The following is a 24468-nucleotide window of genomic DNA, read 5'->3' on the forward strand; positions in this document are numbered from 1 at the left end:
ACCTGACTGGTGCCTGCCCCTTGCAGGAATCCACTAGCCCATTCTCCGTGCTCCCGTCGGCCCCACCCTCCCAACTCCTGGTGGCTCTGCCCTGCCAATTCTGGGCAGGCTCTGGGACAGACTGCATTTTGTGGCTCTGGGGAGGGGGCCACTTACCCTCAAGCCTGACTGGCACCTCCCCCTCACAGGAGATCCACTAGCCCCATCCTCCTGACTCCCAGTGGCCCAGCCCTGCTGAGATCAGGCTCCTGGCAGAATCTGGGACAGACTGAGTAGTGTGGCTCTGGGACAAGGGCCATTTTTCCCTCACTCACCCAACTGATGCAGAGTGCTCCCTTCACACAGCCAAATCTTGGTCTCTTTGGGCCTGATAAACTCTCCTGGCCTCACTCTGATGACTCCATGAGACCCTGCCCCACTGCATAGGTGTCAAACTATACTGTAAGGCCATAGTAATCAAAACAGCATGTACTGGCATGAAAGCAGACATATAGATCAGTGGAACAGAATAGAGAGCCCAGAAATAAATCCACAGCTTTATAGTCAATTACTATTTGACTGAGCTTTATGGTCAATAGGTTAAAGATAGTCTATTCAATAAATGGTTTTAGGGACTTTGAACAGATACAGGAAAATGAAATTAGAACCACCTTACACCATACAGAAGAGTAAACTCAAAATAGATTAAAGGCAAATGTTTGACTCTAATCCATAAAAATTCTAGAAGAAAACACAAGCAACAAAATCTCGGACATTTCTCGTAGCAGTGTAGCAGTATTTCTTCAGATATATCTCATCAGGCAAGGGAAACAAAAGAAAAAATAAACGAAGGGGGGGACTACATCAAACTAAAAAGTTTTTGCACAGCAGAGGAAACTATCAACAAAATTAAAGGACAGCCCACTGAATGAAGGAACATATTTGCCAATGATATGTCTGCTAAAGGGTTAATACCCAAAATTTATAAAGAATGTATACAGCTCAACACCAAAAAAAATAATCCAATTAAAAATTCAGCAAAGGACCTGAGTAGACACTTCTCCAAAGAGGACATACAGATGGCCAGTAGACATGGAAAGATGTTCAATGTCAGCAATCATCAGAGAAATGCAAATTAAAACTACAGTGATATATCACCCCACACATGTCAGAATGGTTATCAATAAATCTACAAACAAGTGCTGGCAAGGATGTGCAGAAAGGGGGACCGTTTTGCATTGTTGAGGGGAATGCAGTCTGGTGCAGCCACAGTGGAAGCAGTATGGAGTTTCCTCAAAACGTTAAATGGAACTGCCTTATGACCCAGTGATTCCACTTCTGGGAATATATGCACCCATGTTCATTGCAGCATTATTTACAACAGCCAAGATTGGAAGCAGCCCAAGTGTCCGTCAGTAGATGAGTAGATAAAAAAGCAGTGGTACATTTATCACTGCTTTTAGAATACTATTTGGTCATCAAAAGGAAGGAAATCTTACCTTTTGTGACAACATGAGTAGTCCTGAAGACAACTGTGCTAACTGAAATATGCCAGTAAGAGAAATACAAGTACCACACGATTTCACTCACAGGTGTAATCTAATGAATGAAAGAAACTGACAAAATAGAAACAGACTCATAGAGAGCAGACCCACAGCTGTCGGAGGATGGCGCTGGGGAACTGGGTGAAAAGGTGTAGTGATGAAGCAAACACAAAAAAATCCTCACAGAGATAACACTATGATGATCACCAGAGGAAAAGGGTAGGTACAGGAGTGGAAAGGGGGGCAAATGACTGGAGGCAGTGGACCCACAGTGTACAGATGATGGATTATAGGACTGTACACCTGAACCTGTATAATTTTATTAACTGATGTCACCTCAGTAAATCACTTAGGAAAAGAGAAAAGGACATGGATTTGTGTGCGTCCTTATAATAGTAGTGGGCAGGGTTGCTCTGCTCTGTATCCAGTTCTCCTGGGACCCAATTTCCTCCAGTTAACCTCCCCCAGCCTTTTTTAAAACTTGTTAGATTACCATCCCTTCAAAGAATACATGTTTCTTTTGGGGCTCCTAATTTCTTTCCCCTAACTTCTCTTTCCTTATTTCTCTTAAAAAATGTAGCCGCTAGAGTCTCCACACATGATCTTTAAAACTCTTTATTGAAATGTCACGCTTACAGAGAAGTGCACCAACCCTAAAAGTACAGCTTGGTGGACTTTCAGGGTACACGCACCCCTCTACCCAGTGCCCCCACGGCCCCAGCGACTCCTGCTGGTGGCTACTCACTCCCTCACGCCCAGCACCTCCATGTGTTCTCATTTTTAGATACTGACTTTACAACCAGAAACCCCACAGAAACTCGCACCGTGCGCACATAGTGTGGAATAATCAGGTCAGTCCAGTACAGATGCTCACACAGCCACACGACATGGTAATACTTGAATACGCTCCTCTTAGCTCTGGCCTTTGGCAAATCACTCACCATTTTGGTGTTCTCTGTTCCCTTTTACCGTAAGGTCTAAATGGAGCTTTCAACTAGGAATAGGTAGGCACTCTAAAGTCCTTGTACATAAAACGGAAAAAATAGTAAAAATGTAAAAACCACCTTTTTGAGTAGGTAGAACATTAGGGTTCCACATTAATACAGAAATAGTAACTGGGAGAGAATAACGATAGCTTCCTAGTAGAGAACCAGAACAATACAAAGCTGATTTGCTTCGCAGTTGTACTTACCAGTTATTTATTATTTTAAAATGAAAATTGCATAATGGATATATATGAATGGTTTGTCTTTTTGTATATATTATTATAGGTGTCCAAAATAAGTCAGACTAACAAGATTTATTCATTTTGTCATTAAGTCTGCCTTGTCCAATTTGCTTTAACTGATTTCAGAAACACTGGATATCTATAAGATATATAGGTGACTTGATTATAAATCATTTATATCTGGTTTTCCCCTCACCAGGACCTGTTAAGTACCAATTACTCCTATTCTTCCAACCTAAAATTGTGTTTTATTTCCCCATTCAAGCAAACTATCCTGGTCCTTCTGGGTAAGAAATTGAAACATGTGATAAGATTTTTTTCCCTCCATCCATGAGACTTTTAGTAGAACTTCAAAAAAAAAAAAAAAAAGGAATACTGCTCTGGCCAGTGTGGCTCAGTTGGTTGGGTATTGGTCCACAAAGCAAAGTGTCACCAGTTCGATTCCCAGTCAGGACCCATGCCTGGGTTACAGGCTCTGTCCCCCAGTCAGGGCACAAACAAGAGGCAACCAAGTGATGTTTCTCTCTCACATCGTTTTCTCTTTCTTTCTCTCTCTCTCTCTCTCTCTCATTTCTAGAAGGAAAGGAAGGAAGTCTGAATAACATATAGTTAAGTCTACTTTATATAGAGTGTGGAAATTGTTTTGTTTGTTCAGAAATTACTTAGCATATTATCCCTGGCTGATACAGCTCAGTGGATTGAGCTCCAGCCTATGAACCATAAGGGCCACTGGTTCAATTCCCAGTCAGGGCACATGCCTGGGTTGCAAGCCAGGTTCCCAGTAGGGGGGCATGAGAGGCAATCACACATTGATGTTTCTCACCCTCTTTCTCCCTCCCTTCCCCCTCTCTAAAAATAAATAAAATCTTTTTTTTTTTAAAAGAAATCACTTAGCATATTGATACACTTTGCATCACCTATTTAGTTGGCACAGAGATACGGAGGAAGTACCCCTGACAACTAGGCTAAGTCTGTATCTTTGGATTTTAGGGATAGTTTAATGGACAGTTGGTACCCAATAAGTATGAAGTGATACAATATTTGATATATCTAATAGAAAACCACAGTGAATTCAAAATACTGTATAATCTTCTTACCTATTTTAAATTGTATAACTCACCAATAAAGAACAGGCAGTTATTAAATATAATTAAATGGCAGGCATTCACACAACAGAACAAAAGGAAGCATTCTCACCAAGTGAAGAAGAACCTAGTGAGACAGCTACAGAAAATTTCATTGGGTACCAGTGGATTTTACTAGTTTCTTTTAAGCATTTACTCTTAGAAGAATGATGCCAGCCTGCAGGAACTATATGGCATGCCTCTAAAAACAAAGACAGGTGCTTCTCCTCTCTAGTTGCTTTCTTTGTCCCAAAATACACTTACTGTAAGCAAGAGTGCATGCTTATGTCACCTGGACCTTACTCTTAACAGATTTAGCTGGGATTCCAGGCTGCTTTGGATCTCCCAGCTATAGGGAAAACTGGCCCAGGAAATGGCAATGAACATCAACACAATAGTTGTGTTGTATGGTTATTGAAATATTTTAAGGTAATTCTTCCTTTAAGATATTTATTAATTACCATGCTTGTGAGCAAATAAAAATCAGATGACTAACAGCCCTTACATGTGGATAGAGCTTTATTCTTTAAAGTACTTTTAGCCAGATCTGATTTTATTGGTAAAACATCCTTGTATTAGTCTGTTGCATGCGCCATAACTAAATTCGATAGACAAGGTGGCTTAAAGAACAGAGATTTCTCACATTTCTAGAGGCTCAGAAGTCCACAATGAAGGTGTCAGTATGGTTCCTGGTGAGGGCTCCTCCTGGCTTGCGGACAGCCTCTTTCCAGCTGTGTCCTCCTGTGATACCTCCCGTGCACGCACGTGGAGAGAGCCTCCCCCATCCTTGTAAGGCACCAGTTCCATCAGATTAGGACCCCACTCTTGTGGCCACATTTAATCTTCACTACATCCTAAAACCCTTATCTCTAAATACAGTCACATTGTGGGTCCTAGGGCTTCAGCATATGGATTTGGTGGGGTGGGGGTGAGAGGTGGGCACGATTCAGTTCACAGCACTTCAGTTCACATTACTTCTGAAGTAATAAGTTAGGAGGTTACTTGATATCTTTCAGGTTAGAAAGCTACTAAAATATTAGAACTAAGATTCAAATACAGTTACTTTTACTCAGCTCCATGCTGCCTTCCTTAGTTACTGATATGGTTCCTCTGACAAAAGAAAATGATCCTGTCACATAAAATAGTGGTCACTGATTGATCACAAAGTATTATCAAAATCAACTTCATGTTTTTGCATGTTGCATATTTGTGAAAAAAGGATAGATTTTGACTGTTAAAGTTTGTAAGTGGTATGCTCCGGAATTTTTAGTCAGCTAAAGTCAGGGAGGCCTAAAACTGCTGTAAACCCTGGGCAGTGTGGCTCAGCTGGTTGGAACATCATCCCATAACCAAAAGGTTGCGGGTTCAGTTCTGGTCAGGGTACATGCCTAGGTTGTGGGTTTGATCCCCAGCCTGGACACATATGGGAAGCAAACAATTGATGCCTCCCTCCCTCCCTCCCTCCCTCCCTCCCTCTCTCTCCCTCTCTCTCTCTCTCTCTCTCACCTTGGTGTTTCTCTGTATCCCTTCCTCTCTCTAAAAGCAATGAAAAAAATGTCCTTGGGTGAGAATTTAAAAAAATTTAAAAAGAGTAGTAAGCTAAGTTTTAAAATGGTATTAGAATTATACTGACCAGGCTGGAGTTGCCTTTTCAGCATTCTTCATGTTTATGATTAAAGTATCAAAATTAAGTGTTTCATTTTATATTTTACAGAAGATGATCTAAGAAATATGGGACCAGTAGATGCTCAAGTATATCTTGAAGAAATGTCTTGGAACAAAGGTTGGAATTCTTTTTTCTCTTGATAACTGTAAATGGAAATATTAGGGATTTTCTGTAAGGGAAAAAATCTCAGGATATTTGAAATCTTAAAAAGAAATAATATCTTGGCTTTTGATACATGTGGGTGTTTTTGTCTGGAATATTTTTGTTTTATTCTAAACTTCAGTTATTGATGTCTCCTCCGTAACTCATTTCTAGTTATTGTTCTCTTCTAATGAGATGTTAGGCACATGGGTTTCATAAGGTTTTCTTCTTTTAAACTACTTTGGTTTTTTGTTTATTCACCACCTGTGTGATAGGGAAAATAAAGGAGATAGTTTTTTTCTGCCATTCCTATATTGACATTAGAGATGAAATTCCATTAGAATTTTTGTCTATATGGAATCATAAACTGTTAGGGGAAGCCTTTCCAAGTTATTTGTTTAAAGATTTTATTTATTTATTTTGAGAGAGGGGGAGGGCGGGAGAGAGAGGGAGAGAGAGGGGAAGAGGGAGGGGGAGGGAGGGAGAGAGAGAAACATCAATATGCAGTTGCTGGGGGTCATGGCCTGCAACCCAGGCATGTACCCTGACTGGGAATCGAACCTGCGACACTTTGGTTCACAGCCCGTGCTCAATCCACTGAGCTACGCCAGCCAGGGCCCAAGTTATATTCTTCTACCTGGAACTTGATTTTACACCCACTTTTTAATTGTGTCTTAGGTGGAAAATAAAAATCTGTCACTCCCCTTTACTTACCATGAAGTCATGTTTTTTTTTTCACTTTCCTACTACTAGAATTTTAAAATCTAACTTAATTTTTCCACTCTTGATAGTTCTGTAAGTTGCTCTAGCATGACATTAAGTTCCTTTTTCTGAGTGGAAGCTGTGAATACCACGCTTCTGTGTCTCTGGACAAATGAAGAAATCTTCCTTGGCTTGGGGTACAAATTCCCTTGGGGTTTATAAAACTTTGCTGATGAGTATGAATAGGTAGAAGATAAACAGCCCGTCCTTCCTGAAACCAAGTTTAATGAAGTATTGTAATGGCAAATTCTTAACTGCGTGCTGTTACAAAGTTGGGTGTGTTGGCTCTGACGCGGGAGCGTGTTTCTGCCTGTGGGCCCCTCCATTGCCTAAAGTGCCAGATGAAATTCTAGAGCAGATATTTTGATTTGCTGTGAATGAATGGAGAACAAGGTTTTATGTAACTGGGGCCCCCAGGGGTCGACACAACTTCTTGAGCAAAAACTGGAAGAGCCACTGCTGTGCCAGCAGAATACACTAGTGGCACAGGCTTTCACTGCCCGATCATGAGGGGACAGAATGATTTATCAGGGACACCTGCCCAACTAAATAAACCTTTTGAAAATATCATATTACTGCCCTATCGATTAGTATGTGTGTATATGTATTTTATCTCTTATTATACAAATTAGTTCTTGCTGTAGTTGATATTTCTAGTATATTTTGTTTACTGTTCTGATAATGTGAAAACAGTGAAAAATGGGTTTTGTAATTTATTCCTTCAGTAACACTTTAAAAATACAATAATTTAAGATTTTTAAAAAAGAATATGGATTGGTGGTTCAAGCATCTGTTCAGTCAACAAAGGTATGAACTTTCTGAAAAGATACTGAGGGGAGTGTACCACTGAGCTCAGGCGTTGTCATGACCTGTTGTCGTCCTTGAGACTTCCTGAGTGAACTTGTCGGCAAGGGAGTCATGGAGGGCCCCAGCCACAGCCACTGGATCCGCTCTAAGCCTCTACAGTTCATCTCAAAACTACGGGATGCCCTTAATGCTTATTTAAAGTCAGGGTTTGGAGAGTTCTTATCCTTGTGAGAGAACATCCGAGCAACAGTTGCATGAAGCCATTATTTTTGCAGGAATATTTAAAGACTAAGTTTTACAATTGAATTTGCAATTCTGAGTTGTGTTTTGTAATTGATAAGAGCGTTCTTGGCAGACGAAGGTAAATGAAAAGCAGCTCAGCTGGGTGAGTAAAACACTGTTTGAAGATTTCTTCACAGTCACTTGCAGAGTAGCCTTGGAAGGTGGAGATTTAGAACAGGCGAGGGAATGAAACGCTACACGGCAGACACAGCCAGACTTCCACCGTGTTGATCCAAGGAGAGAGGAAATGTTGCATTTTGTTGTGCTTACCAGGCAGACCTGAAGCGCTCCTGAGAGACCCCTGAGAGACCGAAGTTGCGCCTTTCCCCTCACAGCTAATCTCCCCTGCAGCTTGGCCATTTTCTCTCCATTCCTCACATTTGAAATGATGATTTCTGTGAAGATATCACTTTGTTCAGTGATAGACGTATAGTATAAGAAGAAATTTAACTAAAGATGGGAGTTTTTAGTTAGCATTTACATTTGGAGTCGTCTCTGATGAAAACTCCACAGTAGCCCACAGTGGCCTCGGCATCATTTACCGAGCACACGTCACCTCAATTATTTCTCGGTGTTCGCTGAGGTGGTAAAAAACAAGAGGGAGATTTAGCTTAAGAAAACCAGTGGCTATAATATGTACATTTTTAGACAAATGAGTAATAAAGCAGTTCACTATGAAAGCATGCTGTATTGTAACATGTATATTGGCTGGGACAGGGAAGGTGTTAGCATTTTTAAATTCAAAATGAATTTTTTTCCCTGTGGAGAAAAAAGGCATTGTGGTAAGAAATAAAAAGCAGGGTTGGATGAATGAATACATGTTTTCTTTAATGATAGAAGAAACACATAAAGTTGGTTCATTTCATGCTAATTTTTCCAAGGCCAGACTTCATTAGAGAACAAAAACAAGGCTGTTAAATTAGTTTCTTTTCTTTCCTTTATTCTCTCTTTTCTTTTAGAGGCGTATGTTGAGATATACGTGTTAAAAAATGAAATTTGAGAATTAAACGAAGATGTCTGATTTTAAGAAACCATATCTTGAGACTTAGTTCCTTTATATAACAAATTATGGCAATAGTAAAATAATGTGATCAGTAATTATTTTTTCTTTGACAATCACTTCTCAGTGACAGTAAAACTGAATGACCAGTAAATCAGAATTCTTCATCACTTAAAGGACAGAAGCATTTGAACTGCCCAGGAAAACGACAGACCTGATAAAATTTCCACGTTAGTGCTCAGCATTACACCATGTTGCCTTCTTTGGGCATCTCACTTCAGTGCCTACCCTTGGGGTCCCAAATCATTTTGTTAACGACCAAACAGAGGTACACCCACAGAAAACACACTGTAGGGTGTTTATATACAAGGTCTGTCCAAAAGGTATCCAGACATGTAATATGAAAAACAGAGACATTTATTGAAGCAGATAGAAGAAATATTGTACAAGGACAATGATGCCTCAGTCCCCTTCAAAGTAGGCACCTTGGGACCTCACACAGTTCTCCCAGTCACCATTGTATTTTCCTGAATCTCATTGATAGTCCAAAATCTCTTCCCTTTCAAAGGTGATTTTAGCTTGGGGAAAAGCTAGAAGTTGCAGGGCGCCAAATCTGGGCTGTTGTGGGGCTCAGTTACCTGGGTGATTTGATGTTTTGCTGAAACACTCTGCATGGAAATGTGATACATGAGCAGGCATTTCGCCGCGATGAAGCTGCCAATCACCAGTTGCCCACAGTTTCAGCCATCTGAGTCATCTGAATAGTTTCCATGGAAGAATGTTCAAGCTTAACACAAAATTTGATGCAGATTTGTTGCTCTACTCACTTTTAATGCAGTGTCCACACAGCACACATGCTCACTCAATGGCGTCTACAGCCCCTACTGACTAGTACAGTGAAGTCATCATTGTTCACGCGTGTGCATTCCAGTCCACTCTCCTTGGCTGCCAGGTTACATCGATATCACTCAGACTGGACTTTTAATATTAACAAAGGCTGGACTTTTTTTTAGATAGACCTCGTTTTTGAGTTAGGTTTCTTGAAATAATATACTACCACAACAGAAATATTCAAATGTTGAATTTGATAAACAGTAAAGAAAACTAGCAGAGTTTTCTTTAAAAGGAAATACTCCAGGCAAATGCATGATCTTTAACAGTAAGACAAGTATGGTGGGGTTTTTTTTTCCCTCTACAGTAATATTTTGGACACATTGTTGAGAAGAATGTGAAATTTCTATAAATCTTAAGAAAACAGAAGACTTCAAATAAATTTTTCCTGGGTCACTTCTGAGCATCTGCTGTCACCCCAAGATCTTTGGACTTACAGCTTCAGTCCATCTCAACAGATAAAGATTCTGTGATAGATAATTTTTAGAAACGCCGCCCCTTAATGTTTTTTCAAGTTCTCATTTAATCTATTTTATATTTCCTGAGATGTTTCCTTTGCTTTGCAGTTTCTGTGGAGTAAATCATAGTGTGTGTGTGTGTGTGTGTGTGTGTGGTATCAATATGTATTAGTGTTTGAAGTGTTTTTCTGTTTTCTCTGCAGATGATCACTCTTTTTCTCTGAGTTGCCGCTGTGGTGGAAAATACAGTGTTTCCGAGGAAGAAGCAGAAGAAGTTACCCTGGTTTCTTGTGATACTTGTTCACTAATTATAGAACTGCTTCACGGCAGCTGAAACTGTTCGCCAAGTGGAATCCTTTAATTGTGTATTCAGGAATGTTAAAGAGAGTCCATTCCAACTTTCTCTATTCAAGCAACGATAAGGTTGACCAAGAAAAGATTCTTTTTTTGTAAGTTCTATTATTTGCAAAGATAATATGCAAAGTCTACCCCATATTAGTAGAAAATTTAGTTCTTTATATGTATTTATAATTTGTATTTACAGAGCACCAGAAAAGGGCTTTGAATTATAAATTGTATTTAGCAAATTCCTATTTGAGAACTTATTGATTTCTTTAATAAGCATGTCTTTTTTAATGGTCACAGTATCATCATATTCTTTTTTAGTTACTATGTTTATGAGGTTACTGACATTTCTAGTTGTCAGAGTTGTAGGCCTGTTATATAACTGTCTTAAAATCTCAGGTCATTAGAGTTAAATTAGAATCTTTGAGAATAACATGTGAGCCTATTCCTCCCATAATGAAGCCTGAATGTGGATATTCATGAGGTCATTTCAGAGTGGATAAGGAAAGCAGAGAGGCATCTGTAAAAAGGAGGACAGCTTTGGAGTCAGAAGACTTGACTTCAGTCCTGGCACTGTATTTCCAAATTCTTCATGCGGCTCTATTAAAGGGAGTAAGCTTCCCGAACACTGCCATCTTCCACTTTAAATATAGTTTAGGAAATGGTAGCTTTGGGTTCAAAACAGGTGCTTTATTTTTATGTTTTATTTCAGTGTATTAAGATATAGCATTAATGCTTATGTTTGGGAATAAGGAACTATTGCATTGCTAGTATGATGAAATGGATTTTTATAATGTATCGTTATTGATTACAGTAGACTAAAGATTTTATTTTTCTATACATTTAATATTCTGTGTATAGTATAAGTCAGAACTCATTTAAAACTTGATTTAGAAAGGAATCCTTTGTGGGTTCATTGAAACCTTCTTAATTTCAAATAAGAGAGCCAAGCTTGTGACTTAGCAGCTTTTTATTAGGTTGAACTCTTTGTATTTGTTGTTGGTTTGGACAGAGAAGACTAGTTTTCTCCTCTGACTTGTAAATGTAGCTAAAGTATAAAGCATATTCATGAGGAGATTTTCATTATACCTATAAAACTACAAATTTAAAAGTGAAGTTGTCATCCAGGTTTCCCCCTAAAATATTTACATCTCTCATAAAATTTAGATGATTTGTTTTGGATTACTTTTATCCATATGTTTTGAATTAATATAGTATAAAAATTGTGGGACTTATTCTTTATACTAATAATTAAAAATCACAAACTGAATAGCAAATAGTTTATTAGTGAATACATGGCTTCAGTGAATAATAAATTCACTTGAACAGACGACAGTCATCAAATGAAAAGACTAAATGCGTGTTACTCATCAGAAGATCTGTGGCCGTTAGGGCTGCCACGTAGAAATCCAAAGTCACTCAGAGGCCAAATCTGTAAAATCAAAATGTGATTGCAGACAGTTAATGTCAGTGATGTTACATCATCATCATGTCCCTTTTTTTCATTCATCCCTTTCTCTGTGCCATATAGCTAAACACTTCCTCTTTATTTTTCATTCAAGAACAAATTTCCTACATCAAAACAAGACTTTAAAAAGTAAATTTCTATGTGTGTATTTAAACTCGAACATGGGTTTGAACTGCGTGGGTATACTTATACACATAAGTTTTCTAATTAATACACAGCTGCCCTCTGTGTGCCCAGGTTTCTAACAGTGGATTAAAAGCAGTACTTTTGACCCATGTTTAGGAATCCGTGGATGCAGAGGGCCAACTGTATGCATTGTTTCATGTGACTTTGTCATGTATCAGGGACTTGAGTGCCCACAGGTTTGATGTCTGCAGGCTCCCTGGAAGAAACCCCAGATACTGCAGATGAGTTTGGGGCGGGGAGTCAAAAGTTATACAAGACTTGCAACTGCATGGGGGTCAGTGCCCCTAACTTCCACGTTATGTGAGGGTCAACTGTATATACGTGTGAATGTGTGTGCCTGTGTTTCCTTTTAATTTTTTTAAGTTAACGGTAAACCTAAGTACTTGAATATATGCTTAAGTGTAAAGAATCCTGTAAATGATCCCCAAATGTTCATGTTTATTTTTCTCCTTACTGATTGTGACAAAAAGGAGAAGCCAGTGAAAATAATCTTTCCTAAGAGCCATATATTTACTACAGCCGGGATAAGTCCGTTCCTCACTGTGCTTAACTGGGCTGCCCAGTTAACGATGCATTAATGATGGTTTGCCTCCAGACTGCTCCTCTGCAAATGCATCTGAACACAGTCTCTAAAGGATGTGTGAGACAGAGACGTCTGGACATTCAAAGTAAAGGCTTCTTATGCTACAATACAACTAAGATAGTTCAAACGTTATTATGCCAACAGAAAAGTTCTTGATTACCTGTCTCAATGGGAAGAAGGGGTAATAGTTATAGGTACAGGCCAGTGTTTTCATAACTGTTACTGCAACAGTTAAATCCACCAACAGCCTGAAAACCTCAAAGTTCATTTTGAAAGAAACTTGTCTCCCAGCTCGGAGAAGGAAGCCTACATTTTAAGCCGAAAACAGTACCTTAAAGAAGATTCGTCCTCTTATTAGTCCATATGGAATAGGCCCATAGTACCTGGAATCTGTAGAATTCTGTAGATTATCACCTTCTAACCAAACATGACCTGTTGGAACCTGGAATTAAAGAAAGCAGCCCCTTTAAAATGGAAAAAACAGATGTGGGTATCACTATAAATAAAAAGTATTTCTTGTGCGGGTAGGGAGAAATGTCCTACAGTTCTCTTTCATAAAATACATGTAAACCCTATGATTTCATTTTTGTGCAATAAAATAACTTTTATTAAATATAAGATTAAGGTTTCAGCTTTTTAAAAGACCTGTTTGTTTATTTTCGCCGCATGATTCCCAAACATTAATTTGTTACACAAACCCCAAACTGAGGTTATAAGAGATCAGAACAGTGTGACAGGGTCATTAATTTAATAGACTTCAAAAAGAGGTCATCAGGATGCTGCCTGAAAACGCGCCCTCCTGTCTCAGCAGCAGCCTGGGCAGGGCAGCCGCTCATTCAGCAACATCCTGGGGCCAGTACCAAGGCCAGACCTATTAGACTGCTCATGATGTACTGGATGGTAATTGATTGTGACATCAATTACAAATAATCTCATCATTTTATTGGAATGGGCTTGTCAGAATTCTAATTAAGATCCCTGTTCTGCCTTTGTACAGGCCATATCTGTAATGCATTATACTTCAATAATGACCACCAAGAACTGGAAGGGCCTATTATAAAATCATCAGTTGTAAAATTAATGATGGTAACCTTCTAAATGAAAAGACCCTAGTTCCTATATGTCCTGTGTAGTAACTGGTAGATAACATAAGTGTAAATCTTTACTCAATGGCAAGCATGTCCAAAGAACAGAACATGTGTCTTTAAAAAAAAAGGTTTCTTTGATGAGACATTTGCTGATTAATGTCTGTTTAGCATAAACTTAAAAAAATTACAGCAACAATCTTCAAACTGCATTTTAAAAGTTTTTATTTTATAGGTTGTTTTGGCCAAGAAGTTGAACTATATTGCCCAGTCCAAAGTGATCTGTCAGGAAGGAATTTATTTTCACTGTTCTTTTGACTGGCTTTACTTGAGGGCCTTGTGTGAATAAAAATATTCCTATTTGTTTTAATAAGAAATGGCTGCAACTTTCAAAAGTGTCACCAATTACTTCCCTAACACTTTATTGTTTAGAACACTTTTAGGTTCACAGCACAACTGACAGGAAGGTACAGAGAATTCCCACATACCCTCTGCCTCCACACATGCACAGTCCCCCCCCCCCCCCGGCCCTGCGTGACTGACACCCCCACTGCCATGGTGTATTTGAGATACCTGGTGAACCTACACGAATCATCCGGAGTCCAAAGTTTACCCTAGTGTTCATTCCTGGAGTTGTGTATTCTACAGGTTGGGCAAATGTATGACATGTATCTTTAACACTATATCAGAGATTATATAATGTTGGAATGTCATATCATGTAGAAATACTTGTCAAAAGTTAGTTAATTATTTTTATTTAGATATACTTAAATGTTAAATTTCTCTATTTGTAGAGAAAAGACGTAAGTTTCTTGAAGAATATGCCATACTATAAGATCACTCTCTTTTTTTATTGATTAATTTTAGAGAGAGAAGAAAAGGGAGGGGGAGAGGAAGAGGGAAAGAAATTGATTGTTGTTCCACTTACTGATGCATTCATTGCTTGTATGTGTCCTGACCAGGGATCAAACCTACAACGTTGGCATATCGGGACAGCATTCTAATCTGCTGAGCTACCCGGCCAGAGGATCACTCTCTCTTATTAGTGTTACTAGTTACAGGTTCTAGGGCCAAGAGTAAGGCTAGTTCCTACCTAGATCAGTGGATTTATGTGCAGTCAAGCATAAGGTTGCTCAGGGAGACAAATGAGTTTATCTCAGTTCATAAATGAAAAGAACAAAATAATGTATTTGGAAAAGCCGTGTGTCGTTAAATTCTGAAGTACTGCCTTGGGAGAAGCCACATGTGTACGTCTATTGTGTTTAAACTTCCACAGTTTCTCCATCATAGTTTAGGAACACCAGGAAAAGCAAAAGAAGAAAAAAATTGTATAGGCTAATACTAACAGGAAGATACAAACCAAAGCTGGAACTCAAATATTTGCTGGTGATTATTAGTAAGTAGAAATTTCTTGTAAAGTGTAATCACTTCGGTGGCAGTTACGACCTAAGTGTCTTCCAAACTACCTAAGTATGGGCATGAAGCGTTCTCTCTGGTGTTGTAAAATTAACAAGTACAGAAAGAAATCTGCTAAGAGAAACCCAGAACATCGCCAGAAGCCTTTGGAGGAGTGCGACCAGGCTAGCTCCGCCTCATCCTGATTGCAAGAGATGGAACAAGAGGGAGGAATAGCAGTGCCAGCCAGTATGTATATGTGGCTTTCTGGCTTATTTAATAATAATAATAAACAAGTAAAAACTCATTTGACTCTTAAAACAACCTGTGAAGTACTGTTACTGATATTTAATAGAAGAAGTAGGTTCCAGTACGGGATATGTTACTTCCTACTTATATGAAGCCTATACATAGTAATGCCCACTTACAGTAAAGGGATAACCTCTGTATCTCACAGACATCAGTGCTTGATACAAAGGACAACAATCAAGGAAACAATTTCATCGCTTATGGTACCTTTAATCTAATGAGCACTTCTCTATAAACAGGAAAACCTCTAAGTGTGTACCTTTTAAAATCAAGCAGTACCTTCTGCTGACCCTGCCTCTCCATCAGTTTACTCGGCTTCCCAGTAACAGATTCATGATGTTTGAAATTTTTCTGTTTTTGAAACACAACTATTTTTGGTACTGAGTTAAAGGCATACACTTTAAAAATCAATTTTATAAAGGTATACTTTACATACCGTAAAACACGCTCATTTTAAATTTTGACACTAATTTTGGAAAATATGCACATCTGTAAAACCACCTGCCACAATCAAAATGGAGAACATTTCCATCATGCCCCAAAGCCCCTTCCTGTTCCTGTCAGCCCCCTGCCCCTACAGCCAGCCCTAGGCAACTAGTGATCAGTTTTCCATTACCAGTGACTAGTTTTACCTGTTTCTGAATTTCATAGGAAAAAGACTGCCCATTTATATGCTCAGTAGATATTATTTAGTGTCTGGCTTTTGTTCAGCAAATTCTTATGATTAATGCATATTGTGGGTATGTATCAGTCATTCATTCATTGCTTGTGGTATTCCATTGTAAATTACAATGTTTATCCATGACCTTATTGATGGGTATTTACATTGTTTGCAGTTTGGGGCTCTTACAGATAAAGCACTGTGAACATTCATGTACAAGTCCATTTTCAGTAAACACCTTGGGGTAAAATTTCTAGTCATAAGTACGTAATTGGCCTTAAAATTTTCCAATGAGATTATACCGTTTTACACTACAAACACCAAGGTATGTGTTTTTTTGTTGTTCCAAAATCTTGATGTTCTCATTTAAAAATTTTTTTGCCATTCTAGTCCATTATTAGTATCACACTGTGGTTTTCATTTGCATTTTTCTGACAAGCATTTTTTCTTGTGCCTATTATGTATCCTTTATGAAGTATTATTAAAATACCATGCCCATTTTTAAATTTTTTTTTCTTATTCTTCATCTTAAGAGTCTTTTATATACTTTAGTTCAATGTCCTGTGACAGGCATTATGTTTTCTCCTGGTCTGGGATCTTTTGTAGTCTCTGTTTATAAGCTCTAGAAATTTCACTTGGCTCTTTTTCACATTTACTGTTTCTTTCCTCATTATGTCCACCCTCCATATCCTCAAAAATACTTAGAATTGGTCTTTTGGAGCACATGTCTGTTAATTCCATTATCTCTGTCATCCTTGAATTTACTTAACTGATTTTTGTTCTGGTTATGAGTTACATTTTAGCAATTGTGACTGAGTTGGACATTCATTTGCTGAGTGTATTTTGTTGTCTTTCTTTAGAGTATGGACAGGTCTGCTGGACAGGTCTGTTTGTTTAGGGGGAGGCAGTTAATTTAGCTGTGGCTCAAGCCTTGTTTTTAAGTTTGTTAGATTGTACCCACCTAGCTCACAACGTTCTCTTTTGCCCTACCAGTAGGACATGATATTCTGGGGTCTCTACTGAATGCTCTGGATATTCAGTGAGATCTGTCCACTCTGGCGGGTCAGAGTTCAAATGGCTCTCAGCCCTGTGTGAGCTCTGGGAATTACTTAGCTCCCCACTACAGGTTCTTTGCTCAGTTTCTTAAATTGCACCATGAGCAGGCAGTTTAGTATGCATTCAGCCCAAAAGCCAAGAGAACTGGATCTCAGCTGCCCCTGCTGATTTGATCCATAAATTCCAACCACTTACACTTCCTTCCACCTTGATCCCTCGTCTCCTCCACTGAGCAAGGCCACTGTGCATGTCCCCTCCTCAGGCCTCCTGCAAGTGGCCTTCAGGCAGAGAGGCTGGGGCAAGTGTAGGGCTGGCCAGGCTCGTTTCCCTTCTCTCGGGGATCCATCTGGTCCTGCCTGCTGTGCACTGTCTGAAAATAGCTGTTTCACATATTCTGTCCAATTTTCTAGTTTTTTTAATGACTGAAAGGCAAGTTCAGCACCAGTCACTCCATCATTGTCAGAAACAGATTCAAATTATCTAATGTAAAGTTTTTATTGTGACTTTTAGTGTACTTCATAATATGAAGAGAATCCTTTTGGTCGGAATTAAAAGTTTTGTGTGCTTTTGGCATTGCCTTGTGTCCCTTTTGGGGGTGGCTCTTCTCTGATTTCATTTTAGTCTTTCCCTAACAAAATCTTCAGAAAAGATTTGCCCAACTCTGCCTGCAATTATGTAGGAACAAAGGAGTTCACTATGATGTTACTTGTATCTCAAAATTGGCAACAATATAAATACTTCCTCAGTAGGCAGAGGTTAAATAAAATAAGTTTATTTCTATCATAATAGCTGGTTTAAAAAAAACTAATAGATTTATATGCAGATAGTGAAAAAAGCTAAATTACAGGGCATTGGGTATAAATGTTGAAAGAAAACTCACAAAAGTTTGTTTTATGTTTCACAATGTACATTTTTGTGACTTGTATGTTATTATTTAGGCAATTTAAAATACACGCACAAGCACTTAACATATGTATCTCAATATGCCTAGACCTTTCACTGATACCTGTACTTTTAAAAAAGGGAACACTGTGGAATTAAAACAAGTCTTTTTTGTCTGTGGTGGTGTGGAAAGAACCGGACCCAACGATGCCCCAGCCCGGATAGCAAGCTCGCGCTCTGTGCAGTGCAGCCAGTGACTGCGATTAGCAGCATTGTCACCAGATGTCTGGGTAACTGAAATATCAGCCTAGCTAAGAACTCATTTATTTAAACAAACAAATTACAACACAGTTTGGATAGGGGTCTGAAGCCCCAAACCTCGCCTTATGGAGTGAGGCGAGGAACAGAAGCGAAATGCCCTTTCTAACTCCAAACAGTTCTTGTCTGTTGGATTAACCAAGTTGTTATCACTAAATTGAAAATTCAAGCAGATAAGAGAAAAAAAATCTATAGTAACATTATTATAACAAAATATTAACAGATAAAATAGTGATTAAACTATATTTTTAAATGTATTTTTTAAAAAGCCACTATAACTTTCCAACTAAGGTAGAACAGGATTTCAGTAAATGCATCTGTACTAAATGTTTTGCAAATTGCCAAAAATGGAAATCCCCCAATTCCATGTTATGTTCATTACTTCTTATAACCCAAACTTTTTAATAGTTAGATACTTTTCCTTTTTATACTTCTGTACATCTGCCATGGTAACTTAAATGAACACATGAGACTAACTAAGAATATACAGATTGTGTTTTTACAATGATTGCCACATAGAACAGTTTACCTCTGCTCAAATCTGAATTTTCCCAGGGCCTCAGATACAGCTAACTTGAGGGCTAAATTTTAAAGCATTAAAAGAACCCTTAAATCATGCTTGTTTTTTCTTTCTACGTCAGAGGTTTACTTCCTGAGCTAAGCTAAAACCTAATCTCAGGGCTGGACAAAAGAATCAAGACTAGCTCTCAGCAATACTCGCTGAGGTCTGGTTAAGTGCCTCTTTTATGGTACAAGCAACAAATGTAATTGCTTCAGGGCCTGCGGGTGTCCACTTAACAAAAGAGGCTTTTGTGAACCAATCCACAGGTGTTACCTTTCTTGATTCAAGTGAATTCTGATGAAAGAGCCCACAATATCAAATAACACATTTACTAAAACTATAATCAAACTCACTTATTTGATTAAGCAAAGAATATCTAATTAAGTAAAAATTCTGACTGAAGAGTAAGATATTTGTATTTTGGACCTTTCAAAAAAAACCCCCCCAAACAGAAAAGCCTAATAACAGATTTGATGTTTAATTCACCCGTTGTTTGCCAGATATTTCATAATTTACAACCTGCAAAGGTAAGGGTGGGCACTGTCCCTACAATTGCTTGTGCCTCCTTCATGGTTCTCCTAAAATGTGAATGAAAGGAAACAATGTTTATTGTTATTAAAGAAACAATAACACTAATAGTTGTTAAAGAAAATGGCAAGGAGAGGGGCACAGTCTTTGGAATCCTTTTTTGACATGATTATTTTTTTCCTTTTCTTTAATTAAATAGGAAAAAGGAGAGGCACACGTTTTCTGAAAGCAATCAGAAAGCCGCCTTTCTTTTTGGCAAAGACAAACAGGATAATTTCCCTGCCCAGGAAAACACTTCATATAATTTTACATGTCATTTCAGTCTAACAATTAATACCCAAATAATCATTTTTTTATGTTACCATCTTTCAGGTAAGCAGGATCAAGTCAAATTCCCATACCATTATGTGGTTAATGCATATTCTGCTTAATCATGACATGTAGCCAAAATGTAGCCATGGTTTGATACTAAGCAGACATACTGGAGAGAATATCTGGAAAACGAAGTAATTTATTATACAGTTCTAAAAGGTCTGATAGACATTGGAAAATCTGTTTTTTTACTAAAGTAACAGCAATGAGAAACACCACCAGTGAACATGTTGTTGTTTACCCTTCTTGTAACACCAAGATAGCCATAAACAAGACAGATAATGCCAAAAAGTGAGGCATTAAATCTCCCCCAGAGGCAATCAAGTAGAAGAGCTTTTAAGAACAATGGGCTGAAAAAAGATGATTAATCTTTAATTTTAAGAAAAAATGGGAGTGTCTCAAGTGTCAGTTTTGGGTATCTCTGAAATAAAAATTCAAGGAACAGTTCCACTGACTTACTCTCATTGACATTCTCCTTGCCACAACCTCTTGCCCACACCCGTCTACCTGATTGTAGCATCTGGAGTCCCAATGGAGGTGCCCCACATGCTAGATGCATGACAAAGGGATTCACCATTATATAAGGACAAGGTATGGAACAGTTCACACACTTGATTATTTCGGTGGGTACTATGTCTACGCAGTCCTGCTCTTTTTCCTCTCCGTTTAAATTCTGGCTTATCTTCATCATTCCTAACAGTCCATAGACTGTTACTGCACTTCCCTAATTAAAAATGGTGCTACCTTAGATTCATAGCCAGTTATTACCACAGAGGAATTTACACAGAAGTTACAGATGGCTACACACACCTAAAGCATCGCGGTGAGGGTAATGATGGGGGGTGCTTTGTGCCAACAAGTTGTAGTTCATTAGGGTGTGTCTCCCTGCTGAGTAGGTTTTGAACTTACTCTAAGACTTGACCTGCTCATCTTCATAGCTATTGCAAGCTGAGCTCCTTTTCATCCTTATGTGTTTAACACCATTCGGCCTGAATCGGAATCTCTTGACGGGTTGTTTGGCATAGAGGTCAAAGATAGTACAGTCCATACCAAAATGGGGCCCTACTACTGTTAGTTAAGCACTTTGGACAGGTTATTTAAACCTCATTTATACACCTGGGACTAATAAATGAATGCCTTACAGAAATATTCTGACAACCTAGTGGAATAACACATAGGCTCCTGCATCTAGTAAGCACTCACTGAATATTAGCTTGTTATTAGCAGTTGCCCCAGTTGTTGCTGTGAATGATGCCTTCTGGGCTTTTTCTTTGTTCCTAGTTTTCCTACAGCCTATTCAGAAATTTGCAAAGTGCACTGTGCTTTGTAATTTTACTTTGGTTATGTTTTTATCATTTTCCTTTATACTGTATTCAATTACATAGTTCTGATATTAGCCAAGACTGGGAATTGAATCCAATATAATATAAAATGTACATTAATTGTGAATAGCTGCCATATTAATTATGTTAACTGACATAGTGAAACTCACTTGTAACACTTAATCATCCAAATGTATTACTCAACACTAACACTTTCATTCTTTTAATAGGACTCTTCATCAAGGAATATATATTACACTCCAAATGTTTAGGCGCTCCCTGATGAGGCACTGCTTCTTCAGAATGCGCTACCAAGCTTCCACCGAGTCAGGTTAGAGGAAAGGGGAAAGGGCTGCGATTGAAGCCAGTAAACAGGCCCTCGCATCCTAGCCATCTGTTGTAATGTCCTACTCCTACAGAATCTTTTCTCTAGAACAATGAGTTTTTGCTCTCTGATTTCTTTTCTTGTGCTATTTATAAAACAATGTTATGCCTGCTCTATTTTTGGATTAGTATTTAAAAGAAGCATCTTTCTATAGTATCATTTCAAGATTTATCTCTGTACTTTCATTTTAAAGACTTTTCACTTTTTATTTTTAGAGGTAAGGGGAGAGGGAGAGAAACATCAATGTGAATGCCTCTGGCACACCCCCCTACTGGGCACGTGGCCCACAACCCAGGCATATGCCCTGACTGGGAATTGAACCAGCGACCCTTTAGTTCGCAGGCTGGTGCCCAATCCACTGATCCACACCAGCCAGGGCTGTACTTTCATTGCAATATGACCTGATGTATACTCTGGTTCTCATATTCTAAAAGATGAGCCTAACATAATGAAACACAGTGTATTTCATAGAATAGTAGGATATAGTGGTAAGTATATAAATAATGAGTTTTTCCCATGCTCTCAAAAAAAGTCTAAATGGTTGGTAAATCAGATAGATACAAAATATGTATTAAAGTATTTCCACCAAAATTTTGATTCCTGGTACTTCAAATAATTCTTCCCAAAGTCAAAACTCATCCCTATATGGATTTATTTCTACAGGCAAAACTCTGTAGTTCTTTTCAATGTCCATGGCCTTCATGCCTAACTGCTTCAGACAGAGATTGGCTAGAAAACTGATTCACAACTGAAATGGTATTAGAAATAGAAGATCAGGTGTAGGAAAGTGTCCATACTCCAAAAAAATGATTAAAATATGTAGCTCATTTGGTATTTTATGTTACTAATGCCTTAAAAATATATTGTGTTGCATGTTTTTCTTTGACAAATTATCCTACTTGTATCTTATTCACCAAAACCACAACTCTAATGTTCCATATCCTAGAAGTTATTTAGAATGAAATCTAGCTTTGTGTTTACAAAGTTGCAAATTAGGCAGGTAGATGACAGATGCAATTTTTGTGATGATGGAAGCTACAAAGAGAATAGCTTAAGATATTTAAAAAGATTGATCTCTGAAGGCTGAGAACATCAAAACACTGTTTTGATTAAGAGATCAGGAAAGTGCACTGCGGACATCAAGGAAGGAATAATACAGCATCCAGATAATCATGCTGGGAAAGCACCTTTTCCCCCCACTTACTATAATGATTTAATTACCATTATGTTAATTTAAAATTAATATATCACAGGCTTATCAGACAGGCTTTTATGCTACTCAAAAATTGAATATATCTTCTCTTCATTTCCCATATTAACAGCCCCCCCCGCCCCAGAATCCTCTATTTGAGTATTCTGTGACCCCTACTGCTAAAGCCAGAGAACGGGGTCAGGATGAAGCCCCTCAATTCCACTTCTCCCAGCATCTCATCCTGTCTAGGCATTTGCTTAATCTCTCTCCAAACTTGGTACTGCTTTCCGCTCTTACTGTTACTGTCTCAGTTATGTCTTACATCCTATGAACTGCGGTCCCTGCCTCCAGCCTCCCCTACTCCAAGCCATCTTCTGTTCGTCTATACTCATATCAGGGTCATCTTTAAAAACTAACTGTAAAAATGTTTACTCCCCTGCTTGAGACATGCAAGAAACTGAGATGCACTTACTTTTTTTTCATTTTTATCTCTGTTCACTACCCCCTCCCCACAATATGTTCCAGACACAGCAAGTTACTTTTGGCAGCTGCCCAAAGCACAGTGCTGCACTCTCCCTTCTAGAACGGAACATGGCACTTGCTTTGGCTAACTCCTACTTATCCATCAGAGCTTCCACTCAGGTTTTACCTCTCCTCTCAGGAATAATGCTGTCTACCCCAAGTGGAAAAGAGCCTCTTGCATCTTATCATAACATCTTGTATATAATTCTCGTACACCATATTGTAGTACCTGTCTGTTCCTCCAGCTTGACTACAAGCTCCTAACGCTGTACTGTCAAATATGGTAGTAAATAGCAACACATGTGGCTGTTTTACAAATTATATAAAATTAAAAGTTCAGTTCCTCAGACACAACAGCCATGTTCCCTATGTGTAACAGCCACCTGTACCTCCTGGCTGCCATATTAGACAGTGCAGATGTAGAATATTCCATCCTTGCAGAAAGTGCTGTTGGGTAGCACTGGAAGCAGGGATCTACCCAGCATGGTGCTGCTGGTGGCCCTCCAACAAGTGCTCAATAAGTGTTAGAATTCATGAATGCATGGATGGAAAAAAATGTAAAAGGCAAGTGGAGAAATTAATGTTGGAAATGTCTGTCCATCTCTATCGACTCCTGAAGGCCATTCAAATCTTCACTCCTCCCACCCCCCCCCTCCACCCCCACCAAAGCCAGTGGTTCCAGTTGCTCCTGAGGCACAGCCTTTCTAGGGAAGGTGCCTGAATGCTGGACTTAGGTACACCTCTTGCTGGGGCCAAAAGTCCACAGCATCTTTGTCCCTAGACCTACCTTCCTTACATAAGGATGTCGGGTCAAATTTTAGGTATCTTCAGAAGACAAGGTTTCTCTTAGTCCTTCCTCATTGAGAGATTCATACATACAATGTATAGAAAATAGATCGGAATCTTCAGTTGATCTTAGCATTTTAAATTACCCCATACTTTTAAGTACTTTGTCTCCTTTCCTGTTGGCTCTGCATGTATGTTTAGTGGGCATGTAAGCACTAGCTATGCAAAACTAAATGATTTCTAAATTTTCTTAAAATTAAAAATTATGAAAATTCTAATCCAGGAGGAAAGCACTCTCACCTATCAAGGTGAGCAGTACAGTGGCTCATGATGCCAATACTTTCTTGCTAATTTACTCTCTCCACTGTTTTATAACATGCATACCCCTGTTTTTATTTCTGCTATTCCTCTTTGCCATCCTTCTTTTGGGTAGAGAATAGTTGAGTAGAACAAGAATGCTTTTATGGGCCAAGGTTAAATGGGTCACAGAAACCTGCAGGAATTTAACTACCCAAAGTGGTAACACAGAACTTCATTTAGTTGCTTAGTTGAAAAGACATTTGAACATATTACCCCTACTCAAGTAGCCTTCCAGTGTACAACTATATCACATTAGGAAGCCACATGAC

General features: G+C 38.6%; 2 protein-coding genes across 5 annotated transcripts in view; one reads left to right on the plus strand and one right to left on the minus strand.

The window, feature by feature from the left end:
• The window catches only part of DNAJC24 (DnaJ heat shock protein family (Hsp40) member C24), a 54892-nt gene extending 41223 nt beyond the window's left edge, over positions 1 to 13669 (plus strand). Inside the window, exons 4-5 of one of the 2 annotated variants that reach the window (XM_028516213.2) lie at positions 5590 to 5658; positions 10086 to 13082. In XM_028516213.2, coding sequence (XP_028372014.1) covers positions 5590 to 5658; positions 10086 to 10216 — 200 coding nt within the window. In that variant the 3' untranslated portion in view covers positions 10217 to 13082. Of the gene's footprint in view, positions 1 to 5589; positions 5659 to 10085 lie in introns of both variants that reach the window. The other variant, XM_036029192.1, reaches the window with a different exon arrangement.
• The window catches only part of IMMP1L (inner mitochondrial membrane peptidase subunit 1), a 55860-nt gene continuing 42885 nt past the window's right edge, over positions 11494 to 24468 (minus strand). For all 3 annotated transcript variants that reach the window (XM_036029188.1, XM_028516212.2, XM_036029189.1), the window contains 2 exons: positions 12796 to 12906; positions 11494 to 11659 (listed from right to left, as the gene is read on the minus strand). In XM_036029188.1, coding sequence (XP_035885081.1) covers positions 11591 to 11659; positions 12796 to 12906 — 180 coding nt within the window. In that variant the 3' untranslated portion in view covers positions 11494 to 11590. The remainder of the gene's footprint in view (positions 11660 to 12795; positions 12907 to 24468) is intronic.

Source organism: Phyllostomus discolor, chromosome 6, assembly GCF_004126475.2.
Source record: "Phyllostomus discolor isolate MPI-MPIP mPhyDis1 chromosome 6, mPhyDis1.pri.v3, whole genome shotgun sequence".
NCBI classification, from domain to species: Eukaryota; Metazoa; Chordata; class Mammalia; order Chiroptera; family Phyllostomidae; genus Phyllostomus; species Phyllostomus discolor.